General features: G+C 30.2%; 1 protein-coding gene and 1 long non-coding RNA gene across 3 annotated transcripts; both read right to left on the bottom strand.

The window, feature by feature from the left end:
* Positions 1–191: 191 nt before the first annotated feature.
* LOC140921032 (uncharacterized) lies at positions 192–808 on the bottom strand. The gene is made up of 2 exons (XR_012163875.1): positions 653–808; positions 192–561 (listed from the first exon to the last, which is right to left on the bottom strand). It is a non-coding gene; the product is annotated as an uncharacterized lncRNA (long non-coding RNA).
* A 5,054-nt stretch (positions 809–5,862) lies between these two features.
* Positions 5,863–11,530, bottom strand: LOC101503140 (uncharacterized). 2 transcript variants are annotated; one of them, XM_004510942.4, is made up of 5 exons: positions 11,264–11,530; positions 9,996–10,388; positions 8,118–8,164; positions 7,027–8,011; positions 5,863–6,372 (listed from the first exon to the last, which is right to left on the bottom strand). In XM_004510942.4, the coding sequence occupies exons 2-4, from the start codon at positions 10,303–10,305 to the stop codon at positions 7,049–7,051; spliced, it is 1,320 nt and encodes a 439-aa protein (XP_004510999.1). In that variant the 5' UTR covers positions 10,306–10,388; positions 11,264–11,530; the 3' UTR covers positions 5,863–6,372; positions 7,027–7,048. The 2 variants fall into 2 exon arrangements, with proteins under 2 accessions (XP_004510999.1, XP_004510998.1); XM_004510941.4 differs by having other exon boundaries at positions 11,284–11,529.
* Between the last annotated feature and the right edge of the window lie 9,308 nt (positions 11,531–20,838).

Genomic DNA, 20,838 nt, shown 5'->3' with positions numbered 1-20,838 from the left:
TTATTTTTTTTTTTTTTTTTAAACGCTGTAAATTAATTATTTGAAATGAAAAATGCTTTTTAGCTTTTTATGGCACTTTTTTTAAAAAGCGCTGTCTTTTATCATTGTACCCAAAATTATTTTTGATCCAAAATCACTTCACAATCAGTAGAACAGAACATATTATAGACAATCAGTTCACACAATCAATAGAACATAAATCAGAACTCTGTAACTTTTTTAACATATATGTAACTCTGTAATTTACAACCTAAGTAACTACATTCAGATACATATATACAACCTAATTTACAACCTAATTACCTACATTCAGATCCATTATATAATAACTAACAGATCCATTATATGCATATATTGTGTCCTATGATCATTTACATATAATAACTAACAGAATATACATTATATGCACTAGCTACCATATAATATTCAGATCCCTTGCCCAGCAGCAAGCTATTTCCCAGAAAATCAAATAATTTTCATGTCAAGCACGTACTGACACCATTCTTCCTTTAATTCCATCAGATCTTCCTCAGAATATGATGGACTGGAATTGGCAAAGTACTGCAATATAAAAATTGAACATATTATATTAAGTTAGTATCAAATATATAGATAATTTATATATGAAAATCATATAATGCAAATACCGTACCGTTTCTGGGATAATAGTTTTATTCTTCTCAACAATCTCCTTCATGAATCTCAATATGTAGTACCCACAGTCGATGTTATTTGTTTGACGAGGGCACTTTATTGAGATCCATGTAATGTTATTCGACTTCTGCTTCGACACTTTAGCACCTCTTTGAGCTCGAAAAACTTTTAGGCACTATCGAATGAATAAATGTGATTATTAGAGCATAAATATTTATATATATATATATATATAAATATTTATGCTCTAATAATCACATTTATTCATTCGATAGTGCCTTAAAAGTTTATCGAGCTCAAAGAGGTGCTAAAGTGTCGAAGCAGAAGTCTAATAACATTACATGGATCTCAATAAAGTGCCCTCGTCAAACAAATAACATCGACTGTGGGTACTACGTATTGAGATTCATGAAGGAGATTGTTGAGAAGAATAAAACTATTATCCCAGAAACGGTACGGTATTTGCATTATATGATTTTCATATATAAATTATCTATATATTTGATACTAACTTAATATAATATGTTCAATTTTTATATTGCAGTACTTTGACAATTCCAGTCCATCATATTTTGAGGAAGATCTGATGGAATTAAAGGAAGACTGGTGTCAGTATGTGCTTGACATGCAAATTATTTGATTTTCTGGGAAATGGCTTGCTGCTGGGCAAGGGATCTGAATATTATATGTTAGCTAGTGCATATTATGTATATTCTGTTAGTTATTATATGTAAATGATCATAGGACACAATATATGAACATGCATATGGATCTGAATGTAGTTTAGGTTGTAAATTAGGTTATATATATATATATATATATGTATCTGAATGTAGTTAATTAGGTTGTAAATTACATAGTTACATATATGTTAATTAAGTTACAGAGTTCTGATTTCTGTTCTACTGATTATGTGAACTGCTTATTTGAATATGTTTTGTTGTTGTGTGCACTGATTGTGAACTGATTTTGGATCAAAATAATTTTGGATACAAAGATAAAAGACAGCGCTTTCTAAAAAAAATGCCATAAAAAGCTAAAAAGCGCTTTTCATTTCAAATATTTGATTTACAGTGTTTAAAAAAAAAAAACACATTTTACAGCGCTTTTTTTAAAAAGCGCTGTAAAATGTTGTTGTAAAGCGCTATAATGGTGTACATTTTACAGCGCTTTCTTGAGAAAACGCTGTAAAATGTACAACAAAAGCGCTGTAAAATACAAACCCATAATTTCTTATAATGGGTGTGCATTTTACAGCGCTTTTGTTAAAAAGCGCTGTAAAATGTTGTTGTAAAGCGCTATAATGGTGTACATTTTACAGCGCTTTCTTGAGAAAACGCTGTAAAATGTACAACAAAAGCGCTGTAAAATGCAGACCCATAACTCATATAATGGGGTGCATGTTACAGCGCTTTGTTGCAAAAGCGCTGTAAAATGTGCATAACAAGCGCGCGTTATATTTACATGTTTTATAGCGTTTTTTTAAAAGCGCTGTTGTATCATTTACAGCGCTCGATTCCACAACACTTTTTTTTTTGAAAAAGCGCTGTAAATAGATTAAAAAAGCGCTGCAAAATGCAGTTTTCCGCGTAGTGAACCTTTTCCACCACAACATATATGTTAGTGCAAAAGTATTTTAAATACGATCTTTTGATTGATGTTTTGATGATAACAAATACATATAAACAAAGAACAATTATCTCTTAACTATATATGTTAAGTGTGTAAATTAAACGTAAGAGTTATGTTAGCAAGTACTTCAAAGATCTTCTGTCTAAGCAAGATATAATAGAGTAAAAGGAATAATGTGGAAACAAGTGTGACAAAACATGTGGCGCTATGTAAGGTCTATCCTCTGATGACTAGACAAAGGCAAAAGAAACTAAGACTTCACTTCAGCTCGACAACGTAAGTCTGATGACATATGCCTTAGTTGTCACAAGCTTTAGTTGACTCTGGAATGCGAGCAACGTAGTACCTCAGTTGTCTCTGATGAACTCAACTGAATTATGTTCCTTTGCCTCTAATACAGAAGCGTAACAAGAATTCTTCTGCCTTTGTCTCTGCCTCTGATACACAAGTGTAACAAGAACTCTTTGGCCTCTGCCTCTAACAAGCGTGGTGATCAAGTTACTTCATATACCTTTGATAATCTCATCATGCGTCTGATCATCTGACTCAAAACATTTATGTATCCTATGATAAAGTCAACACATCATGAAAAGTCAATGTCTTGAAAAAGTTGATGCCTTTGGAGAAGTCAACGCTCTAACAAAAGGTAATGATATGATGATCTGCAAGACATCATCTTATCAATGAATCCTCTATCTGTGCACATCCTCTGATAATCGTCCATAATCTATTTTCTCCGATAATCTGCATCCTTTGATAACTTGTTTGCTCTAATGATTTGTAAGACAATACTCTGACTGTTCTATCATGTACCCACTATTTGCTCTGATTGTCATACATATTTTAAGGAGTGGTTTATGGGATTCAGTTATGAGCTCAATGAATAGATTTATCTTTAATGGTTCATTTGCTGAAATCCATGAAGATACAAATTGTCTTTATGCAAATGAAGTACACATGGGTGACCCTAATGTACAAATGCCTTACCCTAAAGGACCTCTAACAAAAAAATCTCAACGGACAATTCCTCCTTATATTTAAGATGAAATGGTTCTATCAATAAAAAATGGGAGAATATAGAATAAATAGAAAAACATAGAACGAAAAGGGTAATAATAAAAAAGCCAATAGCACATCAAAAAACATGAAGGAAAAATCCTCTCAACACAGAGTTATTATAATTGATGTAAATCAGTCAAAGTGTTTTCATATACTTGAATTGATATAGGATTGAATATGTAACAACCTCTCAATGAGAATTAGAATTCTCAAAACATACTTTGTATCAACTCAAATACAAACTAGAACCAATGTAAATCATTATGATAATGGCGCAACCCTCACATCCTCAAAGAGGTACCTGGAAAGGTACAACGACCCTCATGAACCTCAACAACATGATGTTAGTATGTTGAAGAACAGTTCTAGGAATGAAAGCATGGAGAGGCTATAGAAAATACACTAAGCCTGAAGAGGCAAAATAAAGAATACTTGTACAACTATTTATGAAAATAATAAATTAAACCTTCGACTGTACTGAGACGAATTCTCTCTATTAGGGGAGGACTAAAAGTAACAACTGTTTTTTGTGAACTAGTATAAAAATATTAGTGTCTCTTTAGTCTCTTTTAATTATCGCATTTTAGTTCTTATGATTCAACCTTACTCTTTCTAAACTTCTTTCAATAGTAAGTTGAATATTTTGATATAGAACATTTTTTGTAAAAAAACACATAGTTTGAAAAAAGGTAAATACAATTCAAATATCCTCTTTCTTGTGTTTTTCAGTACCTTTAAGATCCACCCTCAACGATGCACTCCAGATCTCTCTCTACGACGACGACAACCGTGTCAAAGTCGCTCTCTCTCCACTCTCACAAGTAATAAGGCTATGTATTTTGATCATGTGCGAGAAAGGAGAAGAAAATGAAAAGTTTAAGAATTTGAGTTGAGATATGAAACTTTATGGATTAAAGAAGAAGAAATTTGGAGTTGGAGATAATCGTTGAGATTTTTTATTTAATTGATTGCTTAATTAATTATAGCTTGTTAATTAAACGAGTTAATAAAATAATTGTTAATTTATAAGTTATAACACATTCAACATTATTAAAATAATTAAATATAGTTCAGTTAGCATTTTATATACAGTCAACATTTGACATATCATTATAATTAGGGTTCATCATCATTTTTAAATTAAGAAAACTTAAGAAATGACATTAAGGACTTTTTTAAAAGTTTTTAAATTTTATAGAGATATAATTTAAAACTAAATAAAGTCATTTTGGAGGGACTAAAAGAATATATAAGCCTTTGTATTATCTTCCTAAAGGACTGTCCTAATTAGAACTGTGGTTGAGAAATTTTTTAGTATTGGGGAGAAAATCCCTTTCATGGTCATTTGGGGACGGGACCAAATTCCCACCCCAGTAGACCTTGTCTCCATAGAATTTACCAATATAACTTATTTATATGCATATACAAATTTTTAATATTATATTTTATTTATCTTCTCATGTAATATACACATAAATTTATTTTATATTTGATGTTTATTGTTGTAATAATATCATAATTTTACTTTTTTTTTTTTATTTTATGGTTGAATTTTAATTTTTTTGCTCCCCTTAATTTAAAATAATAGAAATTTGGTTATTTTTTTAGGTTTAATTGCAGTTTTAATCTCTCTATTTATACTGATTCACGAAATTGATTCATCTATTTTAAATGTCGACATTTTTTATTCATTCCTTTGATTTTTTAACTAAAAAATGATGACTTAAAATGTTTTAAATAACATGACAAATGATACGATGATGTAGAGTGATTAACACCGATGAAATTGAAATAAAATATCGTGAAAACTTAAATTTCAACTTTGATTTTTTTTTTAATTTAATTAATGACATATGAATAATTAATGGATCTAGATGATTTTATATCATACTTGTATCTAATGTCATTTAAAATATATTAAATCGTCATCTTTTTAGTTTAAAAACTAAAAGTGGAATCAAAATTGTCGACTTTTAAAATAAAGAAACCAATTCTATGAATCAATATAAATATAGAGATCAAAACTACAACTAAACAATTTTTTTACGATGAAATGATCCCACGGTGATTGTGAGTGGGGAGCATTTTGGATGGAGACGAGGAGCATATGGGAAATCCGCTAGCATTGTTCATTTGATTAATTATCCACATAAGTAATTATTTACCTTCACTGCTTTCTCTAATCACCACATGAGAGATAATGAAATAACCAAAGGTGTTTTACTAAAAAGAATTAACATCTTTTTTAGAATACATCACCTTTACTTCTTAGTCAACATATGCTCCTTTTTTGTCACCCACTAACAAGTAGAAAAGGATCAATTGTAAGTGCTTTTTATTTGTTTTATCTTCTCATGTCATATCACGTTTCATGGGAGCGTATTGTATAAGTTAAGAATTTAATAGAAACAGTGTACACTAATCCAAACGTGCACGCAACCCTGTAAAGTCACAAGCAATAACAGTGTTAGTGTAAATGTTTAAACTTCGATGATTTGGTGATTCAACAAACAGTCATCAAGAAACAAATCCATTAAATAAAGCAGATAATGCAATCTGTAACCAAAACCACAAATCCTCATAAACCAATAAAGCATTGATCAGATAGAAGTTTCTTCTGAAAATGTTACTATTTCACTAAATGCAACTAACTAAAACAAACTAGTTGTTGTTGCCCAACACCAGATACAACCTAATGGCATGTATGCTGAATTACATACATCAGTAGAACAATGGATAACAGAACATCATTTGGATACATGAATTATATCCATGCAATAAACATATCGATCTGTACAAAATATATAAAGAACCTTGTTGGTCTCTAAACACTATCTTTGTCTTCATATATTTATCTTATCCTTCTGTATGTTTTCCAGTTTTCTTCTTTACAGAGTAATTCCAGTTTCTAATCCTTTTGAACTCACGCCTTTGTATGGAGATGCTAAAAAATCAAAGCTTGATGAATTACATCTTGCCCTTTCATAAGTCATTTTATGAGGTTGTAGAGAAGATCAACAATGGAACCTGTTTTAAAGAAGGGAGAATAAACATTAATTAAATTCAAAATAACAGCTGAGGATTTCTGGAAGGTTTAAGCTTCAATTAGATCAAACATTTGAACTTTGAAGTTAAACTTCTGCTGCACCAATAACAAAAGCCAAATAAATCTGGATGTGAAAAACCCAATGCTTTCAAAACAAAATCACAGATCCTTTGCAGCAACTGCACCATAAAGCAGTTGGATCTAACACTACACCTAAATCGAACAGCTCTCCAATGGCTGCACTGTGTGCAGCACGCAGAGGATTCAAGTGCACATTGTGACAAATTAATAGGGTATATAGTCTTGAGTTTTTAGCTATACATTAGGAACCAAATAATTCAGTCTAGTGAAAAGATTTTAACCAATTTTACAAAAAGCAAAGTGACCAGGTTCAACCATGCGATCAGTTCAGAAGGGTCAACAGATTCACTAATTGTTTCCTAGTTCTGTCACTAATTGTTTTCCTGATAGTCTGATCTGAGTTAACATTGGACATAATCCACTAATTACAAACAGGGAAAAAGTAGAACATTGTTATTTTTATCTAACCATATTCGTAATGTATGGACATGACAAATTTAAGGATGCTATTGATAAACTCGTGAAAGCAACACAAGGCAAAAAATGCAACTTACTTCTGAACAACCAAAAAGCAGCTTATTCTTTGCTACTTTTTGCCCAAAAAAAGCCCTTCTTTCGGGTTGGGTGATTATCTAGTATGCATTTGGAACCCTTTGATCCAAATGAGAAGTGTTTGCTCAGAAAAGGTTTCCCAGAAGAACTTCTCCTGCTAGAATTAGAGTCCACTCTAGGACCTTTACTTTGCCGTCTTTTGTCTTTAAACTGATCAAATACAACTGAATCATCATCATCGTCATCATCAATATCATTATCTACAATTTGGTTCCTTGATTTCTTATTTCTAGCTTTTGAATCCATTTCAGCTTTCAAAGCTTTTTCAGACATTTTACGAGTTTGTTTCTTGCCAAAAGTGCAAACTGGGCAAGCTGGATCATACTTATCGATTTCAGATGTCATACTCTCCAAACATTCAGCATGATAGGCGTGTCCACAAATAAGAACAGAAACTACAGAAAGGTCATTATTTGCAATAAACTTTTGAGTGCTCCAAGAAGACTTTTCAGTTAAAAGCTTTGAGCAAACACCACATGTTTGCAAATCAACAGGAGAAGTTGAAAACCGATTACTGAACCTAACTGACCTTTCACAATTAAAACCAAATGACTCACTATCAAATGACCATCTTTCCATGTGAGAATTTCCCATCGGCTCAGTAAAGCCAGGCCTAGAGCAATAATCTGAGGATCCACCACCAGAGTGCATACCGTATGCACTGTTCCATGAAGGAAACATTGGCCTTTCTTCAGATACATAGAAGTTGCTAGGTGACTTAAATCCCATGATTCGGCTATCAGAAACCTGTCGTGATAACTGGTGTCCTGCGGAATCGGAGGGCCGCCTTAACGGTGTTGAGCTAGATGGAGGTAGACGACTTTGGGATGACAGAGGAGATATTGACAACGAAGTAGAAGATAATGTAGGTGAAGTTTTTGTAGGAAATGGACATGATACTGCAGATGGTTCTGGCGACTCCTTTACCTATAGAGAGATTCATAAGCAGGAAAGGGGCCCAAGAAATCAGATATAAATAAACTACTGACAAAAACTTTAAACAGCACCAGATTCCTTCCTTGTTATAACTTACCTGTTCCATTCTCCCATCCATGGAAACATTCCTTGAAATAGATTGATCTGACATAAACATGAACAAAGTCAGAACTATAAATCAACTAGATGAGTGAATAATAATTTACAAATGGATCAATTAAAACAGGGTTGGTCTACTTTATTTTTAATAGCAGGATTGTTGTCTTGCATTGGTGCAGGGGCTGCCAAGACAAGAAGCAGAAGCAATATAAATGAAGCCACACAGCAATTACTTGGCTCTCAGTAAATACACATTGATCTGAAAAGTATTTTTTTTACTATTTAAAGATACAAATTTCCTCGAGTATGGATCATCATCCAAGATTGTGTGTTTATAAGGAGAATTTCCATAATCATAAGTCTATCTCTTAAGATCAAAAGGAAATGTTGGGGAGACAGGTCTCTAGAAGAGTTGGATAATGAGCTTGTTTTTACCTATTGGGTGGGGATTTACTGAATATTTACATTAATATTATTTGAGATGGAAGGTAATTTGTACAAAAAATCCATGAAAATGACTTTTTTCTGTGCAATGGGATTGTTAATTACTTGTTGGTTTTTTCAGGTCATTGACCATTTAGTGATTTATATGCTCACAAGATTTTCCATTCTGTTATCTGCTTTGTTAATGAAGTATTGGACTATGATGAACTAGAGAGATTAACTTAATAACTTATCCATTGGTGCACATCCCACTCTAATACATTGAAATATGAAATCAGATTATCAAATATCAACGATAAATCAAAAAAAGGATTCAATACTATATTCAAAAGCCTTTTAGTGAACAAGCTTTCATAAAGCATTCTGTTTGATTTTTGAATTTTATTCTCAAGGTAATAAGCACTAAGGGGCTAAGGGCCACTCATTGTTTGGTATACTACAAAGGTTGACCAATAAAGGGTACTGCTAAACTGATGGAGTGAAATTATGAAGTTGTGGATATTGCTGATTAAACAATGGGGCACAACACCAGTTTATGTAATACCATTTTATCTATTAATGTTACAATAGGCACAGACTAGATAATGAAAGCAAAGAATGTCGGAAAAAAACCCATAGAATATTGAACTTCTAATGTCTAACTAATAAGTTGTACCAAGCACTATATTCTCCCCTCTTTTTTCTTTACTAACTCACTTTAAGATATAAAACACAAGATTAAGGGGGAAAACTACTTGTTTTGCTGAGCATCAAGAAAAAAATGGCCAAGAGGGATTTAATATTTGTAAGAACGAAGATAAATTACGAGACAAATGTACTGATGGTCAATTGTTTGCTAAACCACGAAGAAAAGAGTCACATATTTATTTTGTGCATATTTAAAGAGCCACAGCTTCATGTTCTAGTGATCTTTCTTCAGTTTGTTTTGTTTTTGTCTATAGTAACTGTAGTACAACTAAAACACTGATTCGCACTATAGAATTGCTTATTCGTAACAGTTCCTTTCTCTTTTATTTTACAGTCCCACCATATTTGAAATTTCCATCTAAGTCGGTCTAGATTTATTAGCACAATAATATGATATAAAAGGCTCATCTTGTTCCATTTATGGAATTATTATCAATCTAACCATATTTATTGCTAATTTTTCAATTTTTCTTGATGTTTGATCATATATGAAAAGAAACATAAGTGAGAACACATCCCTGTGTTTCCAAATTAATATACCACAATGAGTATTTTCATAGCTTTCATATAGCTGTGCGATTATATTTTCATTCTATTTAATAGGTTTCTGATCATCTCATGAGTCATGCCAAATAATAAATAGTAAAAGAAAGAAAATTACTGACAAAAATCCGACTTCCAAAAGTGAAACCAAAGTAGGTGTATCATGGATAGTTAAAATCAGAGTTGATTCAACGAAAATTACCAGAAAATGATTTTATGTGTCTAGCATTTCCTTCAGAGATTGGGGACTTTTGCCATCTATTCCTTTGATAACTCTGCAACGGGCTTCCATCCTCGGATACATGAGATTCATTTTTATTCTCCAATCTGTCGTTGCTGCTAACACCATCAGAAAACCAATTTATACTAGTATCTTCACCGGCTACACGGCCTCGATGATCCCACCGCAAGCTCCATGTTGGTGAACACCGAACATTCCGATGCCAGTTTTCACTGGTTGGTCCACTTTGAATAGTTTTATCTCGGGTTGCAACACAACACACAGCACCCATTCTGAAATAGTCAACAGTATTTAGCTTCTTATATTAACACAACCGTGAGAAGCACCCATGCACCAGTGAACACCACTCTCTCCCTAGAACAAATAAGAAAGTCATATCATCAATTGCAATGATCTATAACGCGAAAAGTGAACAGACGATAAAGATTAAAAATAAGCTCAATAACAAAAGGGTTTATTAAAAAAGTGTAAGGAAAATCAACTTAAGATGTAACACTAACTACTTATCTTATCTAAATCCACATATGTTCTTTCTCTGTTTGTTATAACGAAACCAGCTCTTGATTGGTGGTTCGACTGAAGGAATGATTTTATCCTTCAGAAACAGTTCCTTTTAACAGTGAGACTTTCATTTTGGGTTCCAAACAGGGTTAGTATTCAGTTTATAAGGGTAAAATTTCAGGGGCAAACTTTCATCAAGAAATTCATATTTCATCCCAAAATTTTCATTCCACCAAATTTTGTTAATATTACACTAGGAAGTGAAACACACAATCAAATACAAAAAAAAATTCAGTTCAGCACAGTGTTGTCTACACAACAATACATATAGCCAAACACAAACATCTTACTCTTATTTAGCTATTGTTATTATTACCAACCTCAACCACCAGAAATATGAACACACTGCATGAAACAAAATCGAATAAAATCGACTCAAAATAAAATACCTAAAAATTAGTTTTTCAATTGTATTAAAAATGAGTTCTGAATATGATCCAATCGAGAAAATCAAACATCTCAAATATAAACAAAATTCAACACTCGCACACTAACACATACACTCAAAAAGTCAGAAGGATCCAAAATCAATGCGAAAAAACCAGAATTCTCAGTCAAAACCATCGAATTTGCATAAAACTAATAACGAATAACGCATCATTCAAAATAAAAAAAATCGATAAATAAATACAGAGAGAGAGAGAGAGAATATGAAGAAGGAGCGTTACATGATGGAAGCGAAGCGTACCTTTGAAGAAAGCAAAGGGGAAGAGAAAGAGATAGAGAGAGAGAGAGAGAGGTTCTTTACTTCAGTTGTTGTAAAGGAATTTGTAGAGAGAGAAAGTGGAGAGAGAGAGAGAGAGTGCGGAGAGGAGGGAAAGAAGAGAAAGATAAATGAGAAGGAAAAGAAAAGGGAGCGGCGCCGTTTACTTTGACGCCGTTCCGTTGCATGTGACGGCGTTTGATGGATGCTTGGTTTTCTGGGAATTTTAGTTATCAAAGAATGCCACGTGAGATTGAACTATTTATACAAATGCTTAATACTTAATACTTAATCTTTTAACTTTAAACTAACCCCACTAAAAAATATCTTTTAATTAACTCCCCAATTTTTTAAAAATATTTTTAATTAACTTCAATAGTATTTTTTTTTTTAATATTATTGGTGTAATTTTTACACAGTTTTTTATTTTCACAAATTTTTGTATATATTTTTTTTTTACTATAGCTAAAGTGATATACACAATTAAAAAACTAACATATCCAAAATAGAGATTTCAAATTCAAATCAAATGCATATTTACATTAATAACTCATACTAAACATTAAATTCTTTTTTTATGAATGCTGAATCATAACACATATTAAAATCAAAATAGTTAATTATTGTATACTGTTATATAATTGATATATTATTATATAATTTTCATGTGAGTAATGTTATTTGGGGTTGAATGACCTTTTGATTTCTCGAAAGTACATAATTTAAGTGTGAAAAAAATGAAAAGTTATGACCATTGAGTGTTAATTAAAATGTTTAATCAGACTTTAATTAATTTTATATTATGCATGATAAATTATACTACTACTATATTATTATTTGAAATAAATCTTAATTGATCATGAACCAATGATATTACGGGTCAAGTTTTAATGCTTGCACCGTTTTACAATACCTTTTCACAAAATGGAAATAATTGGTTTAAATAGTCAAATCTAATTAAGACTTTTTTGTTAAACAATTTTAGAACACTAGTATAATATATTAATTTAAATAAGGAATATGAATATTTTGAAGTCGACACATAAAATACATTTTTTCTTCACATCGATCATTTTCTTTTTGTCTGGTTTTGTGCGTGTAATTTAGACAAGAAAGAGAGATACAGCAGTTAAGGAGTTATTGTTAGGAATTAGACAACACAGCATTAACAAGTGAGACATTTGAGTTGTATACGCAAATTCAAAAAAAAAAATACTACGTGTAAATATAAATCGGTGGGTTGATGATGCTGTTTTCTAGTGGTTCAATTTCTCCACCTATCGTTTCTATGACAAACTTTGTTTTTTATTTTATTTTATTTATAAAAGTTTCTATATCAAACTTTACATAAACATCGACATATATCGACATCAGGAAGTATGTTAGTAAGAAAAAATTATATTCGAGATTAGTTAGAAATATTATGTTCTATATTTTTGTTACTAATAAATAAAATGAAATTTCATTTTTTAAAATAAATTTTATAATAATTAAAATTAAATTAAACTTAATTGAAATCTTGTAACGAATATTAGGCAAAACTATCCATTAAGTTAGTATTGTGATAGAAATGAAGAGAATAATATAATTTACTTCTTTTTTGTTGTTGTCTTTTTCACTCATATCTACTCTCACATATTATCTATTGTTTTTATTAGTTCACAACATATTATCACCACCACACTCTAAGAATAGTAAGTTCAATGAATATATATCTTTCATTTTCATAATTTTTTCATGTTAACCTTTTATCTATCATGTTTAATTTTTATTTTTTTAATATATATCATGTTTATTTATTCTATACAAATTTGGAAAAATTTAATATTTATAGATCCATGAAGGATTGTAACACTATTTATAATTTTATATATTATTTAGAATATGTTATATAGTTTTTGAAGAACTTAAATATTCAAAATTTATTCTTATGAATTAGATAAAAATTCAATATTCATGTGTATACGAAGGATTGCACAAAGATATTGTTTAGATCTACTGTATAGTTCTTGAAGAACTTAACAAATAATAATATTTATTCTCTATGAATTCCGGTAGAATTCAATATTCATACATATTTGAAGGATTATACAGATAATTGTTTTATATATTGTTTAGATCTATTGTATACTTTTTGAAAAACTTAAAAAAAAAAAACACTATTTAAGTGTATGAATTCTAAAATAATTTAATATTTATGTATCCCCAAAAGATTGCTTGATTGACCTTGTTTTGAGGATTTCGACATTTTGCAACGTTCGTGTTTTATAAATTAATAATAGATACGCTGGAACCAATTTTACAATTATTTTATAAATCAAAATTATAATTTAAAATTAATTGAGTGAATTTCTATTTTTGTTTATTGCTTTGACTTTGACTTGATAATAATGATACGAGTGACACCAAATAAAATTTGTAATTAAATTGAAAAAGGAAATGCAACATTTTGATTTAAATTATTTTCCATTAACTGATTTACACTTATTTTTTGAAGGATAATTTACGATTAATTATATTTACTTTCTTTTTCAGTTACATTATAATATATATAGAATGTTATAATTATAATTTGAATATGAAATATTTTCATTGCATATTAACTATATCATTATTACTGCATTTTTCTCTTATAATTTTGTTTATTTTAATTTTATGTCAATATTTTATATTTTATATCAATATTTTATATTTCATTAATTCATCTTATAGCTTTTTTTTAAACATGTTAATCTTGCATATTTTTTACACGAGAAAATTATAAAATATATGATAAATTTTGAGAGAATTTAACAATGAAATATCTTTGAAGGATTGTATGAGTGTGATTTTCTTGAATCACCATATATGGAGATTTTTACATAGTTCCTGAAGAACAAAACATACCTATGATTGAAATATATAAGATATATTTGATTTTAGTATGATTTGGAACAAATAAAATTAAAGAGAAAACTATTCACATCCCTTCAATATGCCCTAGTAGCAAAATATCTATCAAATGCAAAAGATTTGTGGTTGAGTTCCTAATGAACTACACATTTAGATTATGGTTGAAATCTATAAGATTTATTTGATCTTATTATTGATTTAAAAGAAAGGAGAATAAGATAAAATATATATATTTTTGTGCCACTCAAATATGCTACTAAAGTAGTAAAATTGAGAAAATATTTTCAAGAGTATTTTAAAAGATTGATTACAAATTGTTATTGAACAAAAGAGAAATTGATTAAAAATATGAAAGATCACATGATAGATTGAACTCTATATTTTGAAGTGAATCATTCATGCTATTTTTTTTGTATAATTGTTGGTGTGATTATGGTAATCGATGCACTAGATATTATTATTTATGCAGTGTTGATGAGTTACATGTGAAGGTGATACAAATTCCATGAGTATGATGAGTGATTATATGATCTTTACTACTTCTAATAGTGGCGTAGTGATTCTTTTGAATACAATGATGTAGTAACTCATATGATAGAAAAGTTTAAATCCTCTAAGTCAAATAATTTTTCATATATATATGCTTAGAATCATAAGATAATTTTTGGTTGGAAGATGTCAATTCTAATACTATATTCTTGTTATGTGCGCTTGAATTTTTTTGTATATAATCTATAATTAAATTTGAAAATTGTACATATTTTTAAATGATATATTGTCAATATCTAAGTCAAAAAAATATATTTATGAATTTGTTGTAGTAACATTTTAAAATATATTTTTAACTCGTGGATTTGAAATTATTTTATGAAATCTATAAATATTTGATTGTATTTAATGAGAACCGTTTACTATTTTAAACCAAATAGTTGATTTTCTAATTTATAGTAGTAACAATTTTCTTGATTTTCATGACAAATATTATTGATTTTGATTATTGACTTTAGTTGTTATTATAATGCTCATTTGTAAAATATTATAATTTTTTTTAGCAATTCTTAAGTCAATTTAAATTTTACTATCCTTGTAGTAAATATTTGTTTAATAAATCATACATGTGAGCTATGAGTAGTAATATGTGAGTTATTGTTGATTGTTGAAGTCTTGTTAATGTTAAAATAACATTAACAATATCGTTAATTTCAAATTTTTATTATCAAAATTATTTAAGTAATGTGGATATTTCATATTAGTATTTGATATATTTATAGTAATGCACAAGATAAATCATATTTTTAGAAATTTTTAGGGTTCAGTAAATTTTTAGTTCCTATAAAATTTTGAAATTTCGCTTTTAGTTCTTGTAAAAAAATCATATGTTTTAGTCTCTATTGTAAGTCATGAGCTTCCCTGATAATTTTTTTGATTTAATTCCCAAACATACAGTACATATGAAATATTTGATTGATCTAATGATTTGAATTGAGAAACATTTCAGGCAAACAAGAAGACACCATACACTTGGAACAAAAGCTTGCAACTCAAGGAATCAACCAAAGTTGGAGGATATGCTTGAGAAAGATGCAAATATGTGTAGTGTAATTAGGTGTCATAGTAGTTAGTTGGGTAGACTAATCACTATGGTCTCATACTTAAGTCTTTGCCAATAAATATAAATCAATCAACTAATAAGTCAATTGATGAATCAATTGGGCAATCGATTGTCTGACTCAGAACAAGATTTTTCACTACACAAATCGATTGGGCAATCGATTAGTTAAAGGTTTTTAGTGAAACCTGAGTTCTTGAGTTCTGGGATAAATCCAATCAATTGGACAATCGATTGGGAAATCCATTGATTAATCGATTTTGCAAATCATAGAACCAACCATTTATTCAATCAATCGACTGACAAATCGATTGTGACAAAGTTTTTAATCAGGTATAAGGTCTGTGATCCAACAAATCGATTGGGACATCAATTGAATTAGATTTCTTAAACTCCAAGTTTGTGGCAATCGATTAGGCAATTGATTGCAGTTAATCATTTATCAGAACAACTTTGAATAAATCGATTGGCACATTGATTTTGACAAAATAGCTGAGGTTCTGTAACAAGCACAATCGATTGACAAATCGATTGACGTAAATGTCTGAGTCACTTTGATCAGCACAATCGATTGGAAAATCGATTGATGTAAAAGTCTGAGTCACTGTGATCAGCACAATCGATTGATGAATCGATTGAAGCTAATGTTTAAGTTACAGAAAGGATTCATCTCATTGTCAAATCGATTATGACTGTGATTATGAAGTCAATTGAGCAATCGATTGTTTTGATCTCGTTGTTTGAACAAAACACCTATAATCGATTACTCAATCGATTCTGATACAATCATAGTATCAGTTCTGATTTATGTATTAAAAAATTGATTGACAAATCGATTCATGCTTATATGTTCAAGATTCAAGAAAAACAAGACATACGAAAGTCGATTGGGCAATCGATTTACCTAGCTTTAAAACATTATAAAATCGATTGAGAAATCGATTGTCCTGATGTTTTTCTGAATATATATAAACAGATTCAATCACTTTTTAAAAAAACGTTTTAACAACTTTTGGAAAACTTGAATAACTTTTGAACAACTTTGATAAACACTTTGAGAGAAAAGTTTTTACAACACACAAATATTCCTTGGCTAAATACTTTTTGTCTGAGATACTTTTGTGATTGAGTCAAAGTCTTGATATTCTTTAATTCTTTGAGAAAGACAATTTTCTGTAATTGAAGGTTTAGAAATCCAGTAAGGAAACTGGTAGTTATCTTTGTTGGTGTGAGATCATCAAGAAGAAGCTTCACCTAGATCTTGTGAGAGTTAGGCGATTAACTCCAAGGATTAGGTGGTATAGAAACAAGAGTGAGTGAGTTAGATAGATAGGCTTTGTGGAAGCTGGACAATCTGTAAAAAGTTCTCAATTCATTCTATTGGAAAATGCTGAAATCTTGTTGGACTTCAGGACTGGATGTAGGATATCAAACTGATAGCTAAACTAGTATAAATCTTGGTGCACTTGTTTCTTATCCCTACTCTTTATTTTGATATTGCATAAATGCGTATTCTTGAATGTATGAGTTAATGATTTTATGTCTTGATTAACATTCTGAATTAAGCATTGTTTTTGTTCTCACATATTGATAATCTTTGCTCCTAAATATATTCCGCTACCGATCTTTGATAATTTGTTTAATAACTTTCATATCTTTAACTAAAAGAGGCCATTATTCCTAACAATTGGCATCAAAAGCCTGTTCTTTTTGTAGACTAACTGTCATAAAAGATAAAATGTCCCCTGCAGATTTTTTGGGAGAAGGGGTGTCCTTGACAAGACCTCCTGCATTCAATGGAGCAACATACATGTATTGGAAAGAGAGGATGTTGATCTTTCTTGAAGCATGTAGCCTTGACGTTCTTGAAGCTGTAATAGATGGTCCTTTTGTACCAACCATAGCTGGCACAGGTGATTCAGCAATTCCTAAACCCAGATCAGATTGGTATGAGGATGACAAGAAAAAGGTTGGATACAATGCTAAGGCTAAAAACATTATTACCTCTGCTTTAAGCGCTGACGAATTCTTTAGGGTGTCTAACTGCAAAACTGCCAAAGAGATGTGGGACACTTTGCAACAAACGCATGAAGGAACAACAGATGTAAAAAGAGCCCGAATCAACACATTAATGCATGAGTATGAGCTGTTCAACATGAAGAAAGAGGAATCTGTCAATGATATGCAGACAAGATTTACTCACATTGTCAATAATCTAAATGTTCTTGGTAAGGTGATTGACAATGAGCAACAAATCAACAAGGTTATGAGATGTTTGACCAGAGAGTGGCAGCCAAAAATCACTGCCATAGCAGAATCAAAAGACCTTGGTAGCATGTCAATTGCCACACTATTTGGAAAATTAAGAGAGCATGAGATGGAACTGCACAGACTGAGTGAAGCTGAACAAACTGACAGAAAAAGAAAAGGGTTGTCTCTTAAAGTCCAAGCACATCAAACAAAGTCTGAACAAGAGATCTGCACTGAAGATTCAAACAGTGAAACTGATGAAGATTCAAAACTTGGACTACTGGTCAGAAAATTCAAAAAAAATTTGAAAAAGAAAGATAGCAAACCAAGAAAGCCCTCAAGCTCAAAAACTCATGACAGCAAGATAACTTGCTTTGAGTGTGAGAAGACAGGACACATAAAATCTGAGTGCTTCCAATTGCAAAACAGAAATAAGACTTCAAAGCTTAAAGGCAACCAACCACCTCCTAAGACCAGAAAAGCCTACATTGCCTGGAACGATAATGATGAAGAGTCGTCTGCATCTTCAGAAGATGAAGAAGCTAATCTTTGTCTTATGGCCAACACAAAATCAGATTCTGATAGTGAGGTAAGTTCTAAATCCAATCCTTTTTATGATGAATTACATGACGCATTCAATGAGTTGCATGATGAATATGTTAATGTAATCAAACAGTTAATTAGTACTAAGAAACTGTTAGAAGAAAAGTGCATGATGTATGATGAGATTAATTTGAAACATGAGTCTCTTAAAGACACAAATGAAAATCTGAAAAAGGAAACTTATGCACTGAAATGTGATTTAGATAAGTTCAATAGTGGTAAAAACAATTTAGATATGCTTCTTGGAAAGCAAAGAAATCTAAATGTTAAATCTGGACTTGGCTATAGACAAAACATGAATGTTAAAAAGAATCAGAAGTTTGTTAGATCTAAGCATATGCATGATATCTTCACTAAACCAAATCAGAATTCATCCTCTGCTGTTGTATGCCACTTTTGCTGTAAAAAGGGTCATAAGGTTTTTAATTGTAAACTGAAAAAACTGGCCAACAGAGGATGGAAACAGATTTGGAAAGTTAAGACATAAGTATTTGAAACTAATCCTCCAGGACCCAATTTAAATTGGGTACCTAAAGCCAAAACTTGAATCATTTTTTGCAGATATGCTTGACATCCAGGACTCATTCATGACTAATAGCTCATTTGAATCATTTGTGAGATTGTTTTCTCAACTAATTTGACTAATAGCTCATTTTCAAATTTTTATAGAAATAATTTAATAAGTATCATATGTCAATTGAAATTGATATTGAACATCTTTTGGCATATGTTCATACAACAAAAATGGACTTGAAGATCAATTCTTTAGACGTCTAAAGTTAATTGTATGACTGATATTTATGAGATCATAACTTCTAAGTTATATTTTGGGAATATGCAATCATGTATGTTGGGATATTTATTTGCTTCAAGGCAATAAGTTACTATATGTAAGTCATCCCCTTAGTGAATTTTTTGGATGTGTTGTGTATATTCCAATTGCTCCAATGTAATACACTAAGATGAATCCTAAAAGAATATTGGGAAAATATAATTTGATATGTATCTGCATCTATTATAAAGTATCGTGAGCAAATAATTGGAGACTTGTTTATAGTCTATTAAGCTGATTATCAATCGATGAATTAATTTTTTAAAAACTAGGAGGAGATAATAAGTAGCTGAAAATGTGAATAACAAATTCATATAAATTACTTGAAATAGATTATTATCTTTTATTGATTCTCGTATAAAATAATGTGAACCAGAAGTTCAAAGCATAATTCATTTGCAAAGTTAAGCAACATATGTTAATACTCCTATCAAAATAAATGTCTGTGCTTGACAATATAATATTGCAAATGAGTCTCAGTCGCGCTTGAAGCGTGGGAGACCAGTCGCTTCCAAAGATAAAAATCCTAAAAAAAAAAAAACACACACACAAAAAAGATGGTCTAAGTAATGGTATGAAAATTTCAAAAGAGTAAGTTTGACATAATTGATTTTCAGTTCTAGAAAAACTGATTAGGTACTTGAAACTTGTGAAAATAAAAATATCTCAATAAATTATGTCATGAATCGAATATGATAGAACTAAAAGGAAGTAAACATTGACAATTTTTGCATATAATATAACATTATATGTGATCAATGATAATGAGGATCATGAACTAAAAGTCGACTATATTATAAGAAAATAAATGCTTTAAAAATTGAAAGAAGCAATTGAACTTAAATTAAGCTCACTGCATAAAGCAGAAAGCTTTTGGATTTGTAGTATGCACATATGAAGATGTGAAGCTAATTAGCTATGGTTGAATTTTCGCACGATAAGAACACGAGAATAAAGAAATACATATTCACATAAAGATAATTTAAGAATATTTTCATACTTGATTAAAGTTAGTAGTCATGAAAGACTCAATTTATATAAAAGTGAGTTACAATGTATTTGTATGACTCATTTTATAGTGAAGATTATACAAAACTCTTTAAAGTATTTAATTTCCATGAGACATACAATTCAAACTATTGATGAGATGACTTAATCAAAATAAATAAAAAAAAAGTTATTTGTTTACATCACGAAGTACAAGTATTTCATGGAGATATGTGAAACAAACCACAACAACAATATCATCAAATAATGAAATTTTTTTAGAACAACATGAGACAAGTCGAAAATGTGATTTGATTGAGACATATGATTCAACACTTTCAAGAGACTAATGGTTTGCATTTCATAA

Source organism: Cicer arietinum, chromosome 7 (genome assembly GCF_000331145.2).
Source record: "Cicer arietinum cultivar CDC Frontier isolate Library 1 chromosome 7, Cicar.CDCFrontier_v2.0, whole genome shotgun sequence".
NCBI classification, from domain to species: domain Eukaryota; kingdom Viridiplantae; phylum Streptophyta; class Magnoliopsida; order Fabales; family Fabaceae; genus Cicer; species Cicer arietinum.
This window is presented reverse-complemented; position numbering and strand designations above follow the sequence as displayed.

Excerpts from the sequence above, each read along its gene's own strand:
- LOC101503140 (XM_004510942.4), bottom strand. The coding sequence starts at position 10,305 with ATGGGTGCTGTGTGTTGTGTTGCAACCCGAGATAAAACTATTCAAAGT. Across the intron at positions 8,165-9,995 it reads ACACATAAAATCATTTTCTG|ATCAATCTATTTCAAGGAAT; the intron begins GTAATTTTCGTT and ends TGTTTATGTCAG. Across the intron at positions 8,012-8,117 it reads TGGATGGGAGAATGGAACAG|GTAAAGGAGTCGCCAGAACC; the intron begins GTAAGTTATAAC and ends ATCTCTCTATAG.